Here is a 19,203-nt window from a genome sequence, read left to right as displayed (position 1 = left end):
AGCCAGGAGTCAGTGGGAACTTACTATTACCTGAACTTAATGCTGGAAAGTTCTTTGTGGGGTTTAGGAAATTAGGTTGAACAACAACAACTAAAAGGAACCATCTCCAAGTAACAATTAAATTTTATTTCTGCTTCAACAATAAATACACCTAAGTTATCCTTCCAAATCCCCCCTCCTGATCAAATGCCCTTAAAATTGAAATCTCCCATTCTCTTTAGTTGTGATCTGGTTCCACTTGACAATTTTATGTTTAGCTTTAAAACCATGACTTTAAAAGCTCCAGCCTTACAGCATGGGCTGCTTAGGCACCTTGTGATTTGTTTCCTTCATATACAGAATAGCACCTTTTGGCTACATAGGTCCCAATTTTCATGTCAATGAAGCGATGGAGGCTTTTCACCCATCCAGAAGCTAAGTTTTGATGCATTTGCCTTCTAAGGCATCAAATATGTCTTCTAAGGCCTTTTCTACACACTGAAGAAACTCCCGGGCATTGCGGCCTGGGTAGGAGGAGACGTTGCAGCCTATCCAGTTGTCATGAACGGTATACCCAATGCCAAAGCCATCAGGGACCACAGGGGCAAAGCCCCCGATGTTCACTGCTGGGCTGCTCAGCGTGCTCGTGGACAGGATGTTGTGGTTTATCTGCCCATACGCAGGGTCCAGGTATAGCTCAGGTGGAACAATCCCCTTGGCTGCTGCCAGGTACCGCAGAGCAAATAAGTGTCGATCAAAGCCCTGGCCTGCCAGAGACAAAATAGAAAACCAGAGTCTCAGAATCATAGAACGGAAAGGGACCTTAGTAAACCCCCCACCCTCTGTAGTCAGAGTCCCCTTCACAGCATCTTTGAGAGTGGAAGAAGGCTCTGTCTGCTTATGCACGCACACGTCCAACTCACTAACTCTGCAGCTGAGCCTAAAATGAAAGTATGATTTTAAAAAATTCTGAAACTGAATCAGCTTAAACAGTCAAAAAAAAAAAAACAAAAAACGAAAAGAGCTATGAATTCAAAAACCAAAATAAAACCCAAAGTCTAAGTCTAGTGTAAAAGACAAGATTGAGTCACTGGAACAAAAGCGAAAGGGTTTTGACCAGGGCTCTAATCTCAGCTCTACTGCTCGTGTGTTGTGTAATGCTGAGCCAGTGGCCTCAGTTTCCCGCCCCTAAAATGGAGGATGAGACCAGAATGTCTCGGAGATCTCTTTTACTTCCAGGACTTTTGGCTGCATGAAAGGACAGGACTGTGTGATCCTCCAGGTCCTTTCCAGGTCTCAAATTTTACCACAGAGAGGCAAAGGAAGGATGACATTAAGATTTGGGAAGAGCTTTTGAGATGGCTTATTTATCGGAAGCCAACAAGCGAGGTAAAGTAAGAGGGGCTGCAGACTTAGAAATCCTGAACTGCCAGAAGTGAGTCAGATGACCAATAAATAATAGAAAGAGAATCATGTCTCTATCCTTGCAGAGGAGGAAAGAACATTCTGATCCCTAATGGCTAATCTGGCTGTTTAGACTGCTTGGGTAGAAAATCATCATCTGGGGGTTGGCAGATGGACTGAACTGGTGAAGTGGTGGAAATCAGATATGGAGGAGAGTATTACTGAGGCTTACCCCAGAGCTGAAGGCAACACGACCCAAGGGCAGGCTCCCCACCCCCATCTCACCCATCGCTGCTTCTTTGGTCAGCTGGCCATGGTACTTGGAGCACTCGGCCATCATCTGCTGAAGCTCTCCAGCACTGTGTTGGGAGGGCTCCCTGACAAAGGCCTCAGAACACCTCTTCGTGAAGATGGAGGCCGGGCGAATGGTCTCGGTGCGGCCATGCTTGAATGCGGCAGTGCTACAGGACTCGTAGGTGGCCACCGTCTGCCCGTACTGCCGCAGGAAGGCCATCTGGAAGGCCAGCTGAGCTACCGAGTCAGGACTCAGCTTCTGCTCCTTCAAGAACTCTTTGCCCCCTCTGTAAAACCGGATGAAGTCGACAGTGAGGGTTTTCACGGTGGCATCAAACTTTTCCTTAGCAGTGCTGATGCCAGTCTTCAAGGCGTCGTTCAGCTTGAAGTTAAGTCTTTGCACGGCAGCAGAAGAGTCAGTGCGGGCTGGCTGGCTCTGTGGGCTGATAGCAGGGGCCTGAGTGCTATCTTTGAACACTTCATTGAAAAACCTGAGCACTGCCACACCGTCGCCCCAAGCATGCTCGAAGTGGATGGCGGCAGTGCCGTCCTGGGCTATAATGAGGTTGAAGGACTTATCGAACCAGCGGTTTGTGCCGTCACTGTGCAGCATGCTGTGAGACAAGTGGATGAGGCCCTTAATGGGGAAGTCATCTAGGCAGAGGCAGAACACGGCAGAGTCCACCTTCCTCAGGGTCTCCTCATTGCCACCACTCACCAGCTTCTGCCTGAGGTCTGCCCAGACGTCTCGGTTCTCAGTGGTCAGATACGCCAGGGGAAATTCGGGGGCAGGGCTGTTGTCTGAGAGAATGTACTTCAGATGAGCCTGGATTTCAGAGGCGCTCACAATGTTTCCATCTTGATCCAGGACATCAAAAACATAGAAATGTCCTTTTCTTAGGACCAGGAGGTGCCTAGCCTTCTCATCAGTAACAAGTTCATCCCGAGTGGGTCTGGGTAAACGAGTTGAATTGAAAAGCCGAAAATACTGGGACATATCCAGGGGGTACGCATTAACCAAATAGGCACCATACCAGGACAGGGAGGGAGGCACAAAGCGTATGAGTCTCTTGAAGGTATCAGTGTCACTTTTAGCAGGGTTCAAGTGGAAAACCTCTGGCTCCAAAAGACCAGCCCGAAGTGTCTTCAGAAACCGGAGGGCAGAAACAGTCATGTTGGTTGCCCTGGTGAGCTGGTCATTATACTCAGACTTTGGGTCAGGGTGGAATGCCAGGAATGGATTAAAGTTCAAGACAACGGAGTCTCGAGCAGTTAGGTACATATCAAACCAGGGGCCTAAAAGATAAAAGTAAGAAACATCATAAAAAGTTAATGCAGTCCCTAAAAATGAAATTTGAGAGAGAAAAATAATCAAGCTTATGCAGAAAAAATGACGTCAACCTCCAGAGGGTGAAATTTCCTAATTATTTTTTTGATCTGCAATAATTCATGACATATAAATGGGGCCACACAATATGTGGTCTTCCGCTTCTGGCTTCTACCACTTACTATGTTTTTGAGGCTCAGCCATGTTGTAGCACATGTCGGTTCTTTACTTTCTTGTATTGCTGAATAATGTTCCATTACAGGGATACACCACATCTTGTTTATGCATTCATCCATTGGTAGACCTTTGGTTGTTTCCACTTTTTGCTTATTAGGAATAAGGCTGGTATGTACAAGTTTCTGTATGGATGGATGTTCTCAATTCTCTTGGGGAAACGGCCAGAAGTGGAATTGCTAGAACATGTGTTAAGTCTAAGTTTAACCTTTCAAGGAACTGCCAGATTGTCTTCCAAAGTGGCTGCACCATTACCACCAGCAGTGTACGAGGATTCTAATTTCCCCATGTCCTGGGCAACATTTATTATTGTTACTGTCTGTCTTTTTGACTGGAGCCAGTCTTGTGGGTATATCATTGTCATCTGGATTTGCATTTCCCTAGGTTTGTTGCTTTTTCTTCCTTTTTCTGTTTCCTCTCCTGATTCTTAAAGAAATACAGTAACACCTCATTTGCATTCATCTTGAAGAGATTAGTTATTAATTCCCACCCCGTTTCCTTAGGTTTCTCTTGTTTCATCTCCTTTCAGGGACAACATTCACACTTGACTGTCTCCCTAGTGTGGGGGAAAGTATTCGTCATCATTCTGTATGCTCTGTGCATCTGTGCACTCGCTCTTTTAAGAAATGTTTGAAAAGCAATTAGAAATAACAATCAGTTCGTGAGGATCATCCAAACGAGCCTTCTGCATCCGTGTGGATTCCTGACCTATAAAATCCCAAAAGCAATATTTTATCAGAAAATGTGTCTTCCAGGGAAGTTCCTGTTGAGATCAGCAAGCGTGGATAAAGTCTACACATAAAAACCACCCCCGCTGGAGGAAATAATTTTCACATGTAAAGCATCGGGGAAAGGATTAATGGACACGCATTTATCTGTTATCCATTTGTTGGTCCATTCATTCCATTTCATTCCTTGAGAACACGCTGCGCCAGGCCCTGCGCAGTCAGGGGATAGAGGGAGGACCAGGACGGGGACTCTGATCAGATGACCTCTGGTGAAGGACACCAACAGAATTAAAACATCATGTAACACACTGAAATGGTAAGAGAAAAAGTACTGGGGTAAGATCCACTTGATGACAGGAGACATGAATTTATGTCTCTGATCCCTCCAGTAAAAGAATTTTAAAGAGATATAACCCAATAAGGCAAAGAGAACGAAACAGGAGACAAGAGCAAATACTGGAAGTCGGAAAGCACTGAGACAACTGGTAATGACTAAGGCAGACACGAGAACCCTGAGCCGGTGGCCAAAAAAGCCAGGAGATAACATGACCTACACAGCGGAACCCCCAGAGGGCTCAGGAACTGGCAGCCTTGATATATCTGGCTGAAAGACTAATTAGACCCCAACTCCCAACCCCAGATTCCCTTCCTGCTCCAGTAGAAGACTTAACTTTTCCTCTCTGGAGAAAGTAAAACTGGGGACAGCAGTCACAGCTGAGATCTCAAGCCTTCTTCCCTTACCCTACTCCTTCAACAGTAGCAACCTGCAGTTTAATGGAAAAGCTTTCCTGGGAGTCTAACCCAGAGACATTAACATTAGGGGCCCCCCAAGAAAATGGTTCAGCCAGGTCACATTACAGTGAAGCTGTGACTGACCTGCTCCACCCTCATCCACAGAGCTTCCAGAAGCTTTTGAATATCTCACTCAAATCTAAGACAACAGAGAAGGAATACGAAGGATCTGAAGAAAGAAAAGATGGCAAAACAAACAGGAAAAAAAAAGCACCTTGGAGACAGACTCTGAAGGAAGATGAGAGCATAAAAAACCTTCCCCAATAAATTATTAAGCACATAGAAAACTAAAGAAAGCATAAGATAATTACTAACTTCAGGGGGAAAAAGTTCACACAGGAACAGGAAAAATAATTTCAACAGGCTCCACGGCTCAGCTTATGATAGTGTTTATATGGCCCGAATAGCATAAACACCAAATATCAAGTGAACCGAAACGGGACGGGACGTGCGCAGGAACACTTGTGCGTGTGGCAGGGAGATGAGACGGCCCGATTCTGGTCTCCCCGGTGAGACGTCAGGAGACAATGTCTCCAACTGAAAAAGTGAAGACGCAGTGATACGGACACGTGATTTGGAGGACGGGGGTATAAGTCAGAAGAAGGAGCGGCTGAAAGTGAGGAGTGGGAAACTAGGGGAGGGTCAGGAACTTGCTGGTTTTCCAAATCAGCCTGGTAGAACTATTTGATTCTTTAAATGATGTGCACGTATAACCTTATTAAAATATAAACTAAATTAAAAGAAGTGCTGTGGGGAAAGAGGCAGAAACAACCAGCTCTGAACAGAGGAGGAGGAGGACTGAGAGGTCTCCTGGAAAAACTCATCCCACCTGGGGTTCTTTTTTTCTTTTCTTTTTAAGATTGAGATGTAACCGACATAAAACATGAAATTACTTTCAGGTGTACAACCCAATGATTCGGTATCTGTATATGTTGTATCATGATCAGCACAATAGATCTAGTTAACATTCGTCACCACGCATTGTTACAAAATTGTCTTGTCTTGTAATGACAATTTTTAAGGTCTATACTCTAAGCGACTTTCATATACAATACAGCATCATTAACCACAGCCGCAATGCTGTCCATTACACCCCATGACTTCTTTCTTTTATAACTGCAAGTTTATACCTTTTGACAAACCCTTTCACCCAATTTGCCCACCACCACCAGCCCCACCCCTGCCAGAATCTATGGCAACCACATACTTGGGTCTTAAAGAATTTGTTAGGCTAAAAATGAAAGACTAAAGGGTTGAGGGAACCGTGACTTGTCGAGTTTTGCTGCGGCATGAGAGCGTCAGGGTAATACAAGAGGTGAGGCTGGAGAGGGCAGTCATGCCAGACTGTGAAGGCTCTAGGATGACACACACACCGCACAGGACTTAATCCTGCATCCTTTCCACAGAACCAATGATTAGGCTCTGGCTGGATGCTACCTGCAGAGAAGGCAAGACATTGCTGTTCAGCACAAACTCCAGCTGAGATCTTAGTGGAGGAGGAACTCACTCAGCCTTGAAGTTTACCTCAGAAAGAGTGGATGAGACATTACTCTGGTGGGCCGGTCTCACCGAAAATATTCTGAGACCGAAACTGGAGAAAAGATGCCTCCCTGTCCGCGGTGGAGGGCTCGGGGACTCCCACGCCCACAGCCCAGCCCGCCTACCTGAAATGTAGCTCGTATGTTTATTCTGCTTGTCCTGAGCAACCAGCTGTTCATGCAGGTCTTTTCCAACCCCGTTTTCAAAACTCTTGCAAAACTGTTCTGTTTTCCTGAAATGTTCAAGAAAAGGCAGAATCAAGCCACGGCAGGGAATACATGACTTCTAGACACACAGCCAAGAACTCTTACACTGAGATTTGGGTCCCCAGTAGCACATCCCTAGAACCTAGGACTGAGATCAGAAAGTCCCTCTGATCAGAAGAACAGCAATCAAACCGGAACAGATAAATTTAGGCTATCTTCTTAAAATGACTGATCGGGAAGATCAATCAACATCTCATAAAGCAATCTGTAATCCAGGAGGCAGCTTGGCATGGAGAAAAGGAGACAGGCTTTGGAGTCCAGAAGAGCTGAGCTTTAATTCTAGCTTTGTCACTGTCAAACTATGTGACCTTGGACATGTTACTGGATCTCTCTGAGTCTCGGTTTCTTCATGTATAAAACAGAGATAATATACCACCTTACAAGGATAAAAAATATTTTTAAAGCTAAGGATTCAGGATAGTTTGAAACATTAATACGTAGTAACTGGTAGCTATTAAATCATTACCATGTCAAGAGAAGTTTCAAGTGACTAATATAGAATATTTAAAAGCAGAGGACTAGATTATGAACAATTCATCTACATTTTCCATCACTGTCCAGGAAAGGACTCTGTGATTCCAATGACAATGCCAGTTACCTGCACAAAACCTTCCAAAATGGAAAAAGTGAATTGCACTGGGATACAAGAGCTTAACACAACCCACTTTTGACAATATCTAATTTTATCGTCCAATTCCATGCTGAGTTAGCTTTCTAGAACTGCCATAACATCCACAAATTGCATGGCTTAAAACAACAGAAATGTATTCTCTCATAGTTCTTTGAAGTACAAAGTCAAGGTGTTGACAGGACCACACTTTCCCTCAAGACTGTAGGGCAGACTCTGTTCTCTTTGTTTCTGGTGTTACCAGCTATCCTTCCCATTCCTTGGTTTATTGATGCATTCCAATCTGCCTCCGTCATCAATGGCTGTGTCTGTGTCCCTTCTCCTCTTCTTACAAGGACACCAGTCATACCAGATTAAGGACCCACCCTACTCCAGTATGACCTCACCTTAACTAATTACACCTGCAACAATCCTATTTCCAAATAAAGTCACATACTAAGTTCCAAGAAGGGAATGAATCTGGGGGGCATACTATCCAGCTCAGTACCCCTGCTCACCAAGCAAACTTCTGGCCTGCCATATGCTCTCCTCAATGAACTCCCTACCAAGGGCACATGCCCTCTGCCAATGACCAGGGCCAGTTAGCCTCCAGGTCCACCTGACAAGATACAGTACAAATCTGGCATTCTGGCTTAGACACCATTGCCTGTTGAGTCTGGGCAGAATCTCACTTCAAGGCATCCTCAGTCGTTCCTGAGTGAAAATCTATTTCCTGAACTTGAAAATGTCAGGACTAAGTCCCAGGTCTCCAGAGACCCAACTAAATCACAGACACTCCCTGAAGCTTGGTCTGCTACTACTGGCCGGCCTCTCTTGAACCTCCCAACCACGGTCATCCGGGGTTCTCAGAATTTACCTGAATTGGCCATCATCTAAGAGAGGCTTCTGCGCACGGAGGTATCTCTTCATGGTGTCTTCAAGCTTGGGAATAGGCAGCCTGGGAAGAAAATAAGTTAAGGGTGACAATATGTGGAAGAGGTCAGTTAGCTTCATAACCCAAGCTAATAAATAATTACTGGATCATTAATTTCCTTCCCCCAAAAACCAATAATGGGAAGCCACAGGCCAATCAAGAATAGAAGGATTTACTAATGCAAGTATCAATGGTAACCTTTTTTTTTAAGTAAAATAAGAATTTTCTAATGTCTTAATGATGACTTTTACAAGAAAAATAAATATTCAAATAGATTAAAAATGGGGAAGCAGAAGCCGCCTGAAGCATTGTTTCCTCGCACAATTTTGATACCTCGGCTAACCCGGTATTGGCGCTGATTTTAATTCTACCCGAAGTTTGAGCAACTGCATTTTTCTCCCCTACCATGAAAAAGACAGTTCATTTTTAAATTTTCCTGGGCATTTTATGACACAGAATCATACAGAAATGAAACACAGGTCTGTCCAAGGGCCAACCAAATATGGGATCGACCGTGAAGTCTTGCCGGGTCACCAAGAGTCCTACGCGGAGAACCAGATCTTCCTGTTTGCCTCCTTACTCATCACTCTCTACCAGTGCGTTCCCAACGACAGCCATGGTGATGAACTCACTGGTGCGCAGTGAAATGAAAACACAGGCACAGCAGAGCAAGGCGTACTTGCTTTCCTACGTCAGTGATTTTACTGAACGGTACATCTGGTCATACCAGAACTTACTCCCAGTTTGCCAAGTTAGTGCTGCCAACCTAAAATTAAGACTGATACATTCAAAATATCTAAATATGGCAGCCATTAGGAAAAGTGGAAAGTTATCCATAAAACATAGTCTAAAACCTTACTATAAGATATGCTGTGATTCTTCAGTTTATTTTTCAATTCATGTTTATCAAAAACAGGATGTCAAAATTAATCTGAATTATTTATAGCCGTTATAGACTTAGGCCGCACTGAGTAACCACTCACAACACTTTAACACTGTGAGTACTGCCCTTATATTCACGGATTTACATAGAAAATCCCAAATACTACCTCAGCTACCTCGTAATTACAAAGTTACCTACTTACCTTTCTCAAGGCTTTGTATTAATACAATAGGGACATTAACGGAAGTTCTTTAAAGAAAATTCTCAATTAGAGGCAACGGCAGTTTTGTAACAACAGTCCTTATTAAAAGTTCAAGTGTTAAGTCTAGCCTGAACTTACTTTGGTGGGGAAAAGCAAGTTTTTAGAATAGATTTATTTTGGGGTTATTGATACAACAGAAATGGAATTTCCTCAGTGGAACTTAAGGCAGTATGGAGAAAAAAGTATAAACTTTTTATCATGGATACCAGTTTTCTGTAAATCACCTGTTCTCTATATAAATTTTTTTTCAAGATTTTATTTATTTGAGAAAGAGAGAGTGAATGAGAGGGGAAGAGAATCTGAGGCCGACTCCGCACTGAGCACAGAGCCCCACACGGGGCTCAATCCCATAACCTCGAGATCATGACCTGAGCTGAAACCAAGAGTCGGACGCTTAACCGACTGAGCCATCCAGACGCCCCTCTATATAAAAAAAAAATTTTTTTAAGATAATAAATATGCCAAATTTACTAGGTTTTTATTTTTGCCTCATATAAGATGCCTTCAGTGTAAATGCAAACAGCAGTACAGTCCCCATCACTGGATTATCTAATACATTGGTAGATGACGGCCACGGTTATGAAGTTACTGGTTCACAGTGAAATGAACAAACCTGGACAGTACAGTGAGCCTTCCACAAAGCTAAATGTGCTTCATTTAGAAGTCTGCCCTTAATTCGGAGATTGTCTCACTTTTTTTTTTTTGGATGGGGGATGGGAGTCACTAAAGGTCCTTTCTTTTAAGAAATAATGTCAACAACAATATTCTTCCCCCGTAATTTTAGTGCTTTGTGAAACGTAAAAGTGTGAGAACTCCTGGTCCAGTGGAAAGAAAATGAGATGGAGACCCAGGCTTGAGTCACAGCGCTGCCGCTTCAGGTCTAGTTATAGGGTTACGGGTGGCAAATTTCTTGATGTCCTAGGCAGGACATGGAGAGAGGAACTGCCTCACAGAGAGATCCGAAATCCTGTCTATCATGTTCCAGCTCCATCTAGCACAAGTTCATCACCACCGTGTCTAGCATATGCAGAGTGAGGTTCACAGCATTTGGAACCCCACAGATCTGGGTTTACACCCGAGACTGTCACTTACTATTCATGTGATCTCGGGCAAATTTCTTATCTCTCTGCCCCCCTCTCTCTCCATTTGTTAAATAATAGCTCAGTGGGCTACTATGAGGATCAAATGAAATAATACCAAGAACTTAGCAATGTATTCTCTATTTCCTTCCATCAGCTCAGCGACATCCAGTTTGGCCCCGACCAGCTATTACTCTTCACTAGCCACTCCCACTAGGTCTTTCATGTATTTATTTTTTTAAGTTTCTTTTTAAAGATTTTATTTATTTATTTGAGAGAGAGAACAAGAGAAGCAGACTCCCTGTTGAGCAGGAAGCCCGATGTGGGGCTTGATCCTAGGACCTGGAGATCATGACCTGAGCTGAAGGCAGGCGCTTAACCACTGAGCCACCCAGGTACCCCCCATTTTTAAAATCTTTGAAGTTTTTATTTAAGTAATCTTTCCACACAACGTGGGGCTTGAACTCACGACCCCAAGATCAAGGGTTGCATGCTCTTCCGACTGAACCAGTCCAGCGCCCCTCCACTAGATCTTAGAACCCCCGCTCCATTCTGAATCAACTACCCTTGCTTAGGACTTCCTTAGGACTTCTCCTACCTCCTCACCTTTCTTAAAATCTGACTATTCTGAAAATACCACTTGCTTTCAGATTTCTCTCCAAAGAAAGCCACTCCCCAACTTCTAGGAAGGACCAGGACCCTCCTACTCCCACTGCTTGCCGTCAACATTAAACAAGTCTTTTTCCTCTCAAAGCCGGTTGTACCTCCTCCCCGTCCTCACCTGCTTGCTGCTCCAAGGGGTGGTGGGTTAGTAAGCCAGCTCTCAGGTGGCCAGGGGGTGAAGCCCTGATTTGTAGTGTGTACCAATTTCTGTAAATCCCAGGCCAAACTCAAGGTACCAACACAATGTCACTGAATGTGGAGCTAAGAAAAACTGCAGAGCTGGCTCTCCTGATTACGGTGATACACAGAGAGGGGAGCTCGCCACTCGTCAAGATCCTTCCTCAAAACCTCTTCTCTGACCTCCACCAGGCACATGGGCTGACAGAGAACAGGCACGGATCACTTCTTCCTCTCCCCCACTACCCATCCCTGATTCTGCTCTATCACATTTAGTGGGTTATGTGTTATGTCCCTCTCCCCCATCAGAATGCAAATCATGAGATCCTTAAGGACATCGAAGATGGAGTTAGAAATTCTCTCTTCTGCCCTGTTGGTTTTTTCCATCATCTTCTTCAGAGTCTCTTTTCCCTCATTATGATCCTCTTGCCCTAAAAGTGCATGTTTTCTCAAGACTGGACCCTCCGCCCTCTCCTGACTGTACCCTCTGTCAGTAAACCCCTCTGCTCTGACACTTTCAACTCTGACACTTACACGGGCTCCTCCAGGCACGTACTGAGGGAGAACACGGAAGGTACTCAAGGGAGCATGACCCTGCGTGACTGCAGATCTACTCTGTCTAGGGACAGTGAGCATCAAAGCCAGACAAACCTGAGTTTAGTTATAAACCAGTGACTGTTCAGAAGGTAGATCAGTGGCTCCCAGGGGTGGGAGGGGGACGGGGAGTGACTGCTACCGTGTGTGGGTGTTTTTTGCGGGGTGGGGGGGCATGGGGGTGCGGTTGGAGAAGGGAATGAATGAACTAGACAGTGGTGATGGTCACACAACTCTGTGATTATACAAAAAATCTCCTAATTTGTACACTTTAAAAAGTGAACAATATCTCAATAAAGCTGTTAAAAAATTTTTTAAAACAAGTTCTTTTTCATCTCTGGTGGTCAGTTTTCTCTTCAGTAAAGTGAAGGAAGTGAAAGAGGTGGTCTCAAAGGCCCCTCTACAATTCTGTGACTGCAACCTCGGGGGTCCCGTGCATTCCTCCCCTTGCACGCCAGCACCACTGCACAGTGGTTAATCTGGCTCCATCATTCACGGCTCTGTGACTCTGGGCACACTACCCATCCCACACCTAACTTTCCTCACCTATAAAATGCAGATTAACCGAGGCAATCCACGTCATTGACTTAGAACAGAGCCTGACACATAGTAAGCACTCAATACACATTAAGTTCTATCATCTACTCAGAGCTCAAGTCTTACAAATCCAATCTCTGCCGCTAGACTGTTCATGTCACTAGGGAACTAGCATATGGACTCTCCCTCAGTGCCTTTCACAGCATTTCACCAGTTTTTCTGGCTGCCCCCCATGTATTCTCTCTTCTTCTGGTAACGGCACCCCTTCCTACTCAAGTCCCTTTGGCTCAGGTGGAGCTGACTGCCCAGCCCACCGTGGAGCGGGCTTACAGCCTACTGGTTCAGACCCAATGAGACCCAGGGAGAACCTATAAAACTAAATTACAGGATTTTTTTTAACTGTTAGGAAAGGGAAATCCCTACTAGCTGAGGTCACTAAGAAATGAGGGTGTAAACTATGTTGAATTGATGGCTGCAATTCTGTCACCTTAAGGAGAGAGCCTGACTAAGAATGGAATCACACCAAAGGGTTGAGAGGCAAGGCAAAAGAGTATTGACAACATCATTTGAGCCCCTGATCTAACCTGGATTTTTCAGGTCTGTGAGTCCCTATATTCCTGTTTGCTTAAGCCAATGTAATTGGGGTTTCTATAACTTGTTACCGCAAAGGCCAGCTACTGCTTTTCAGTAAGTGTTCCCTTATAGTCAACATTTATTCTCTACTCTTTAGAAATCAAGTCGCAAGGTCACCCCTTGTCTCTTTGCAGTTTCGTAAAGAACACCAAAAGTGGTTTCCCGTGCACACCTGCAGTTCCCTGTGCTCCCTGCAATGTTAAGCCCCAGGTGTCTTCCAAGAGGTAGAGTTAGGGCTGCAGAGATGCCTGGGGAGGTCCCTCTTAACCACATGGGTTCTCCTTCCCCACCTGCTATCTAGAGAATCCCCATCTAAACATCAACTACTATAATAAAGATGGAAGAAAAGTAAGCACCAGCAGATTTCTCTCCCTAATTATCCCCCGTGTAAGTGCCTCTGTGTCAGTTGAGATGTTATTACCCCACAGCTTCCAAGCAGCAGGCACTTACTTCAAACAGTTCCTCCTGCCAAGAACACAGCTAAACAGGCTTTTGTGTTTTTATACAATCTAGTTACCATTGAGATAAGGCCAATCTATCTTAAGGACACGCCTCTGGGGCCCTGTTATCCTGCACACTGGAAATTCTGGCCTCACCAGCCTCCCATTTGAATTCTAGACAACCTGCCCGTTATGTCTGGAATACCAGTTACTATCTAAAGTGATTAGGGAGGGGCACCTGAGTGGCTCAGTCGTTAAGCGTCTGCCTTCGGCTCAGGTCATGATCCCAGAGTCCTGGGATGGAGCCCCACATCCGGCTCCCTGCTCAGCGGGAAGCCTGCTTCTCCCTCTCCCACTCCCCCTGCTGGTGTTCCCTCTCTCGCTGTGTCTCTCTCTGTCCAATACATAAATAAAATCTTAAAAAAAAAAAAAAAGTGATTAGGGATTAAAAGACAAAAAAACAGACTGGCATTTATTGTGAATCAACTATAGGCCTAAAACGGTAACTGATGATATTATTTTTTAAGGACATAATGGGTCTCCCCCAATCACCACCCCAACACACACACACACCCAGCCCAATTCTAATAACTTAGGGCCCAAATGGTGATTCTTTACTTTGAGCCGGACTCTCCATAAACTTCTCAACAGTTCTGAGCATGCCGTGTACTTTCAGGCTTCTGTTCCTGGGCACGAGCTGCTCTACCCTTCCCTCATTCCTCCCACTTGGTGATCTTCAAAGTCCTCAAATGCCACCTCCTCTGTGAAGCTTCCCTTACTCGCCCAGGCACTGTCACCCTGACCTCCACACTGACACAACACAATAATTGTCACCAAGCACATCCGACACCTGCAAACACGAATCTGACACAGCAAGAGTACCCGTGAATATCTCCTGAGTTACCATGTGCCAGATTTGTACTAAATGCTTCGTATCAGTATTTAATTCTAACAATCCTGAGAGAAAGGTTAACATTATCATCCCAGTGTTTAGGTTAGATGACCTCACAGCCATGCAGCTAGTATGAAGTGGAGCTGGATTAAAGATCAGATCTGACTCCTGCCTCATGATCTTGTGGAAAACTGACGGGACTACAGCCATTTTAAAATGGAGTTGGAGCAGCCATTGTAGAGAAACTGCCTTACTTGCTTTTGTTTGAACTCGCTAAAACCTTCTGGACAACATGGTAATTGTCTTAAGCAATTGTTTGAGAAGTCAATAGGAGAACAGACACCCTGATCACAAGACTGATGGTTATGGACCTTCTGGGGGGAAAAAAAAAAGTCACCAATTAATGTATAACCTGGAGTAGTTTGGCTTGTAAACATGCTTAGAAAACATTCCCCCCCCCCCCTTTTATTCAACTCATGTAATTGCCCCCTTCCTCGTCCTAATAAAAACCAGTTGCTTTCATCCTACAGGTGGGAATTCTATTCGGGTATTCACTTGAATTTGTACTCCCCACACCGCTATTCTTTAATCCCCAAAAAACGTTCATTTGCCTCTCATTGCAGCTCTTTATTTTCAGGATGACAATCTTAGCCACCAGGAAATGCTGCTTCCCATTTATCACATTTTATCTTAACTGTTTACCTGTCAAATCTCCCCCACTGTATGGTATGCTCCTCCTCATGACTGATTGGTCTCCAAATCCATACCAATAAATGTTTCTCAAATTAATAGTGTGAATGAGTAGGTCAGGTTGATCCACCCTTTGTCCCCTCAGGACTTGCAGTTTTGTATTTTGAGATTAACTTCAGTGTATATAAATATGGCCCTTAAAAATAATCCCTAACTGCCCTATACACCTAAAAATAGTTAAAATGCCAAATTTTATATGATGTATATTTGAGCACGCTTACAAGGGGAAAAAAAAAATCTAACACTTAAAAACAAATGAATGACAGTGCAAGGGTACCTAGAGGAAAGCAGTCAAAAGGCAGTAGGGTGGGGACGACTGGGTGGCTCAGTCAGTTAAGCAACTGCCTTCGGTTCAGGTCATGATCTCAGGGTTGTGGGATCGAGTCCTGCATCAAGCTCCCTGCTCAGCGGGGAGCCTGCTTCTCCCTCTCCCTCTGCTGCTTCCACCTACCCTCTCGCCCCCCCCCCCATCTCCTGCTCTCTCTCTAATAAATAAAATCTTAAAAAAAAAAAAAAAAAGGCAGCAGTGATGTAACAGGAACAGGAAGAGGGAGGGCGGGAGATCCAACTGGACTACGACAAAGGGACTAGTCCTTCCCAGGAAAACTAATTAGGATAGTTTCCTATTTTTGGCATCTTATCTCACTCTGCGCTCACAATAGCCCTAAGAAGTGTGTGTTCCATTCCTACCTCACTGGTAAGAACTGTGGCTCAAAGAAGTTAACTGAATTGCCTAAAGTTACGAAGTGTCACATCTAGAATCTGAAACCAAGTTCCACCAGACTTCAAAGCTAGGACTTTTCACCAAGTGGACATCAAAATGAGTTCCCAAGATAATACAGTTTACCAGTCTAGAATCTGAGATAAAAGGAATCTCATCTTATCTCACCACCAACTCACAGCTAAGGTAACAGAGGCCTTGCTCGAAGTTATCCACGGGTGATGACTCGGTACTACCATTTGTAGCTCAATTCCTACAGGTTTTTGTGCTGTAGGCTGCTGGAAATGATCTTGAGTATTACTCCCAGCTTTCCAATTCTAAAACGGAGAAAATCCCTCTGATCTTAAACCTGAGTGGAGCCCAGGCCTGCCAGAAAGTCAAATGCTACTGGGCTTGGCAAGTGAAGACAGGTTCCATCATTCCTCACCTTTCCCCCACATACAAGCTTGGCTCACACATAGGCTATTAAGAAGATGTGTTCCAGGCTTTGCCCACAGGCATAAAGGTCACTTTTGGTCTTTTTCTCCCTTCCTCCTGCCAAATTTAAGCACTGGGGTTGGGGCTAGATAATCTCATTCAAGTCCGCTTTAGATGTCTGCACACTGTTATGTCATAAAAATCACCTCAGATACTATTTCTGAGAGGGTGGGGGTGGGCAAAGAGGACAGTGGGTCACACAGTTGCTGGATGTGGAGAAAAACAGCAACCGAGTAGTTGAAGGTGCCGCCTGTGATACAATCCTTGTTTTGTGAGGTGGGGAGCCCTGGCCTCCAGTTCCTGGACTGGGAGATCCCTGGTGGCAGAAGGAAGTGAGAAGGGTCTTTGAGACAATTTTGGGACTTGGTACCAGGAACTAACTGGTGAGTGAGCAGAGAAGTTACAGTCTGGTTTTAGAGGGTAAATGAATTTCAGGAAATTTCTAACATTGGAAAAGGAGCCCTGGCAGGCTCAGATTAAGGCTGGGAGTTCAAAGACTGGGAAACTTGGCAGTCGAATTAAAGAAAATACCAGGTGGGAAAAGAAAATACTGGATGAGGGAAAGGGAGAGGAAGATTTATCAGGACTGTTTTCATAGGGGAAGTAGACTCTGCGTGAAGTGTTTTAAAGGAAATGAGGAGGAACACAGAAAAATTTGGGTGAGTTCTGGATCTAAGCTGAATAAGAGTTTGGGAGGGGCACCTAGGGTGGTGTCTAGAATTCTGCAAGAAGACTGAAGCTGCAGAGGGTAATGGGAGTTAGGGAGGATATCTTAGAGGGAGAAACCTCGCGGGTAGCTGAGGAAGGTTTAGAAGGGACGAAAGACCTCCAGTGAAGACAGGACTTAGAGTGCTGAGGTTGGAGGAGGGTAAGGTGAGCACTTGAGGAGTGTGCCTGGTGACCCATGGGCTGCTAAAAGTGCAGAGTATTGGAGGCACGGTGAGCGTGGCTGAGCAACAGGCCTGAAGAAGGTGGAGTGCTGGGAAAAGTTAAGGGAGGGTAAATACTGTGTATCAGGAATTGGCCTGTCCATATTCTGGGCAGGAACAAGAGTCAGTCATGAAAGTACTTCAGGGGACACCCTCGTTGGAGGGGTAAGAGTGGTGCTGGAGATATGCACGGTGGGCATTTTTCAGCAAGAAATGTGAGGGACTCTGGCATCTGGATGGAAGTTGGCTCACTGGAGAGAGAATCTGAGGCTCAAGATGCAGAATCTGAGCAAGCTATGGGGGGGGGGGTCTAGTAGCGAATGCGAACGTTCTGAGGTTCTTGTGCCAGGAGAGTCTCAAAGTGGCAGGCTTTCCAGATTTCGGGCTGCGACATCGTTCCAGGTAGGAATCTGGGGGTTGGGAGCGGGTTGAGTCCAAGAGTCATGAGTGACTGGTGTGAAGGTTGGGGCCGACCCCAGCGGGGGGCGGGGACCGGGAGGCCGGGCTCACCTGGGCAGGCTGTCCTGGAAGTGCATAGTGGGCACGATGCTGCGCTGCAGGTACTCGCGGGACCCCGAGCCTGAGCTAAGGGGCCGACACAGGGGTCCCGGGCCAACTGCAGGGCCCCGGGGCCAGGCGCGCAGCAGCAGCAGGCAGGCCACCATCGTCCCGAGAGGCTGCGGCGGCGAGAAGGCGGAGGATGGGAGTTCGCGGGGACAGAGTCAAGGCTGCCACCCCCAAGTCCCCGGGGCGCTGCGTCAGGGACTCCCGTCCTGCTCGGGTAGCTCCCCCCAGCCACTTCCGGCCCCTGGCCCCGCCCACGAGAGCGACGGCCCACGGGAGCGTCGGCCCACGAGAGGGCCCGCCCACCGCCGCCCCGCCACCGGCGCACGGATCGCGGCCAGGGTTCAGCCCACTGCAGGGCGGGTAGCGCCACAGCCTCCCCAGTCCGCCCGTCTTCCTGCTGGTCTCCCTTCAGCTCCCAGGGCGATGGAAAACGGAGCTCCGAAGCCACTCCCTTCTCCTGTTTTCCGCGCAATGTAGAAACTGGAGCTGAAGGAAAAGAAAGGAAGGAAAAAAGAATCTGATAAACCTAAATTTGATCTAGGCTCCGTCCCTAGGAGATTGTGGGCAAATTTTAAAGCTCTTTCCTCGTCTAAGAAATAGAGGTGTATGATCGATCATTCAGCGTACCTTTCACGATCCTAGCTATGAAATGAGGTCATTGGGTATATACAGTGCCTGGCGCTGTGAGCAGTTCGTGGTGATGATGGTGGTTGTTACTAGTGACCCGTGAAGTTTACCCTATGGAAGATCTCAGACCTACCATGGTTAACACCGCCCAGCTGCCCTACGACCTCGAGCTGGTATTAGGGAAAATATGCGCAGGAGCGGGAAACCATGGAGTTCACCGTTCAGCCACCTGTTCCGTGCAGAACGCCCGTTTTGAGCAGGATCTCTTCTGCTTGACAATGCTTTCTCAGCTTGAATACTTCCAACGGCAGGACGCTCTTTCGCTGGTTCTAGGGAGCATTCTGTGCCCTGTGGACTGCATGAGATTGCCTGTCACCACAAATCACCTCCAAGTTTCCTTCCAACTCTGACTCTAAGATTATAGGACTAGGGGCGCCTGCGTGGCTCAGTCAATTGAGGGTCTGCCTTTTGCTCAGGTCATGATCCCTGGGTCCTAGGATGGAGGATGGGCTTCCTCCTCGGCGGGGAACCTGCTTCTCTCTCTCCCTCTGCCCTTCCCCCTGCTCGTGCTTGCTCTCTCGTGCTCTGTGTCACACACTTTCTCTCAAATAAATAAATAAATAAATAAATAAATAAATAAAATCTTTAAAAAAAAATTATAGGACTGGAACAGAGATCTGTTTTCCCTCACCCATCACAAAACAAATAACCCCACCACACTCCAATCCCAGCTCTCAGCTTCAGCTGAACTATTAGGTAGGCTCTGCTCCCATTTCACAGAAGAAGGAAGTATCAAAAGACATAAAACCACGTTGGCTGGCTTGAGGTACAGAATTCCACCCTGGGAACTTGGACTTTTCTTAGCTTC

General features: G+C 45.9%; 1 protein-coding gene across 1 annotated transcript; it reads right to left on the bottom strand.

The window, feature by feature from the left end:
• Positions 1-105: 105 nt before the first annotated feature.
• Positions 106-17,958, bottom strand: CPT2 (carnitine palmitoyltransferase 2). The gene is made up of 5 exons (XM_045799512.2): positions 17,652-17,958; positions 8,048-8,128; positions 6,423-6,529; positions 1,669-2,973; positions 106-746 (listed from the first exon to the last, which is right to left on the bottom strand). Exons 1-5 carry the CDS (start codon positions 17,804-17,806, stop codon positions 415-417), a joined length of 1,980 nt encoding a protein of 659 aa, XP_045655468.2. The 5' UTR covers positions 17,807-17,958; the 3' UTR covers positions 106-414.
• Positions 17,959-19,203: the final 1,245 nt, after the last annotated feature.

Source organism: Ursus americanus, chromosome 12 (assembly GCF_024610735.1).
Source record: "Ursus americanus isolate L20-20 chromosome 12, mUrsAme1.1.p, whole genome shotgun sequence".
NCBI classification, from domain to species: domain Eukaryota; kingdom Metazoa; phylum Chordata; class Mammalia; order Carnivora; family Ursidae; genus Ursus; species Ursus americanus.
Note: the sequence above shows the minus strand (reverse complement) of the source record. Positions and strands in the feature narration are given on the sequence as shown.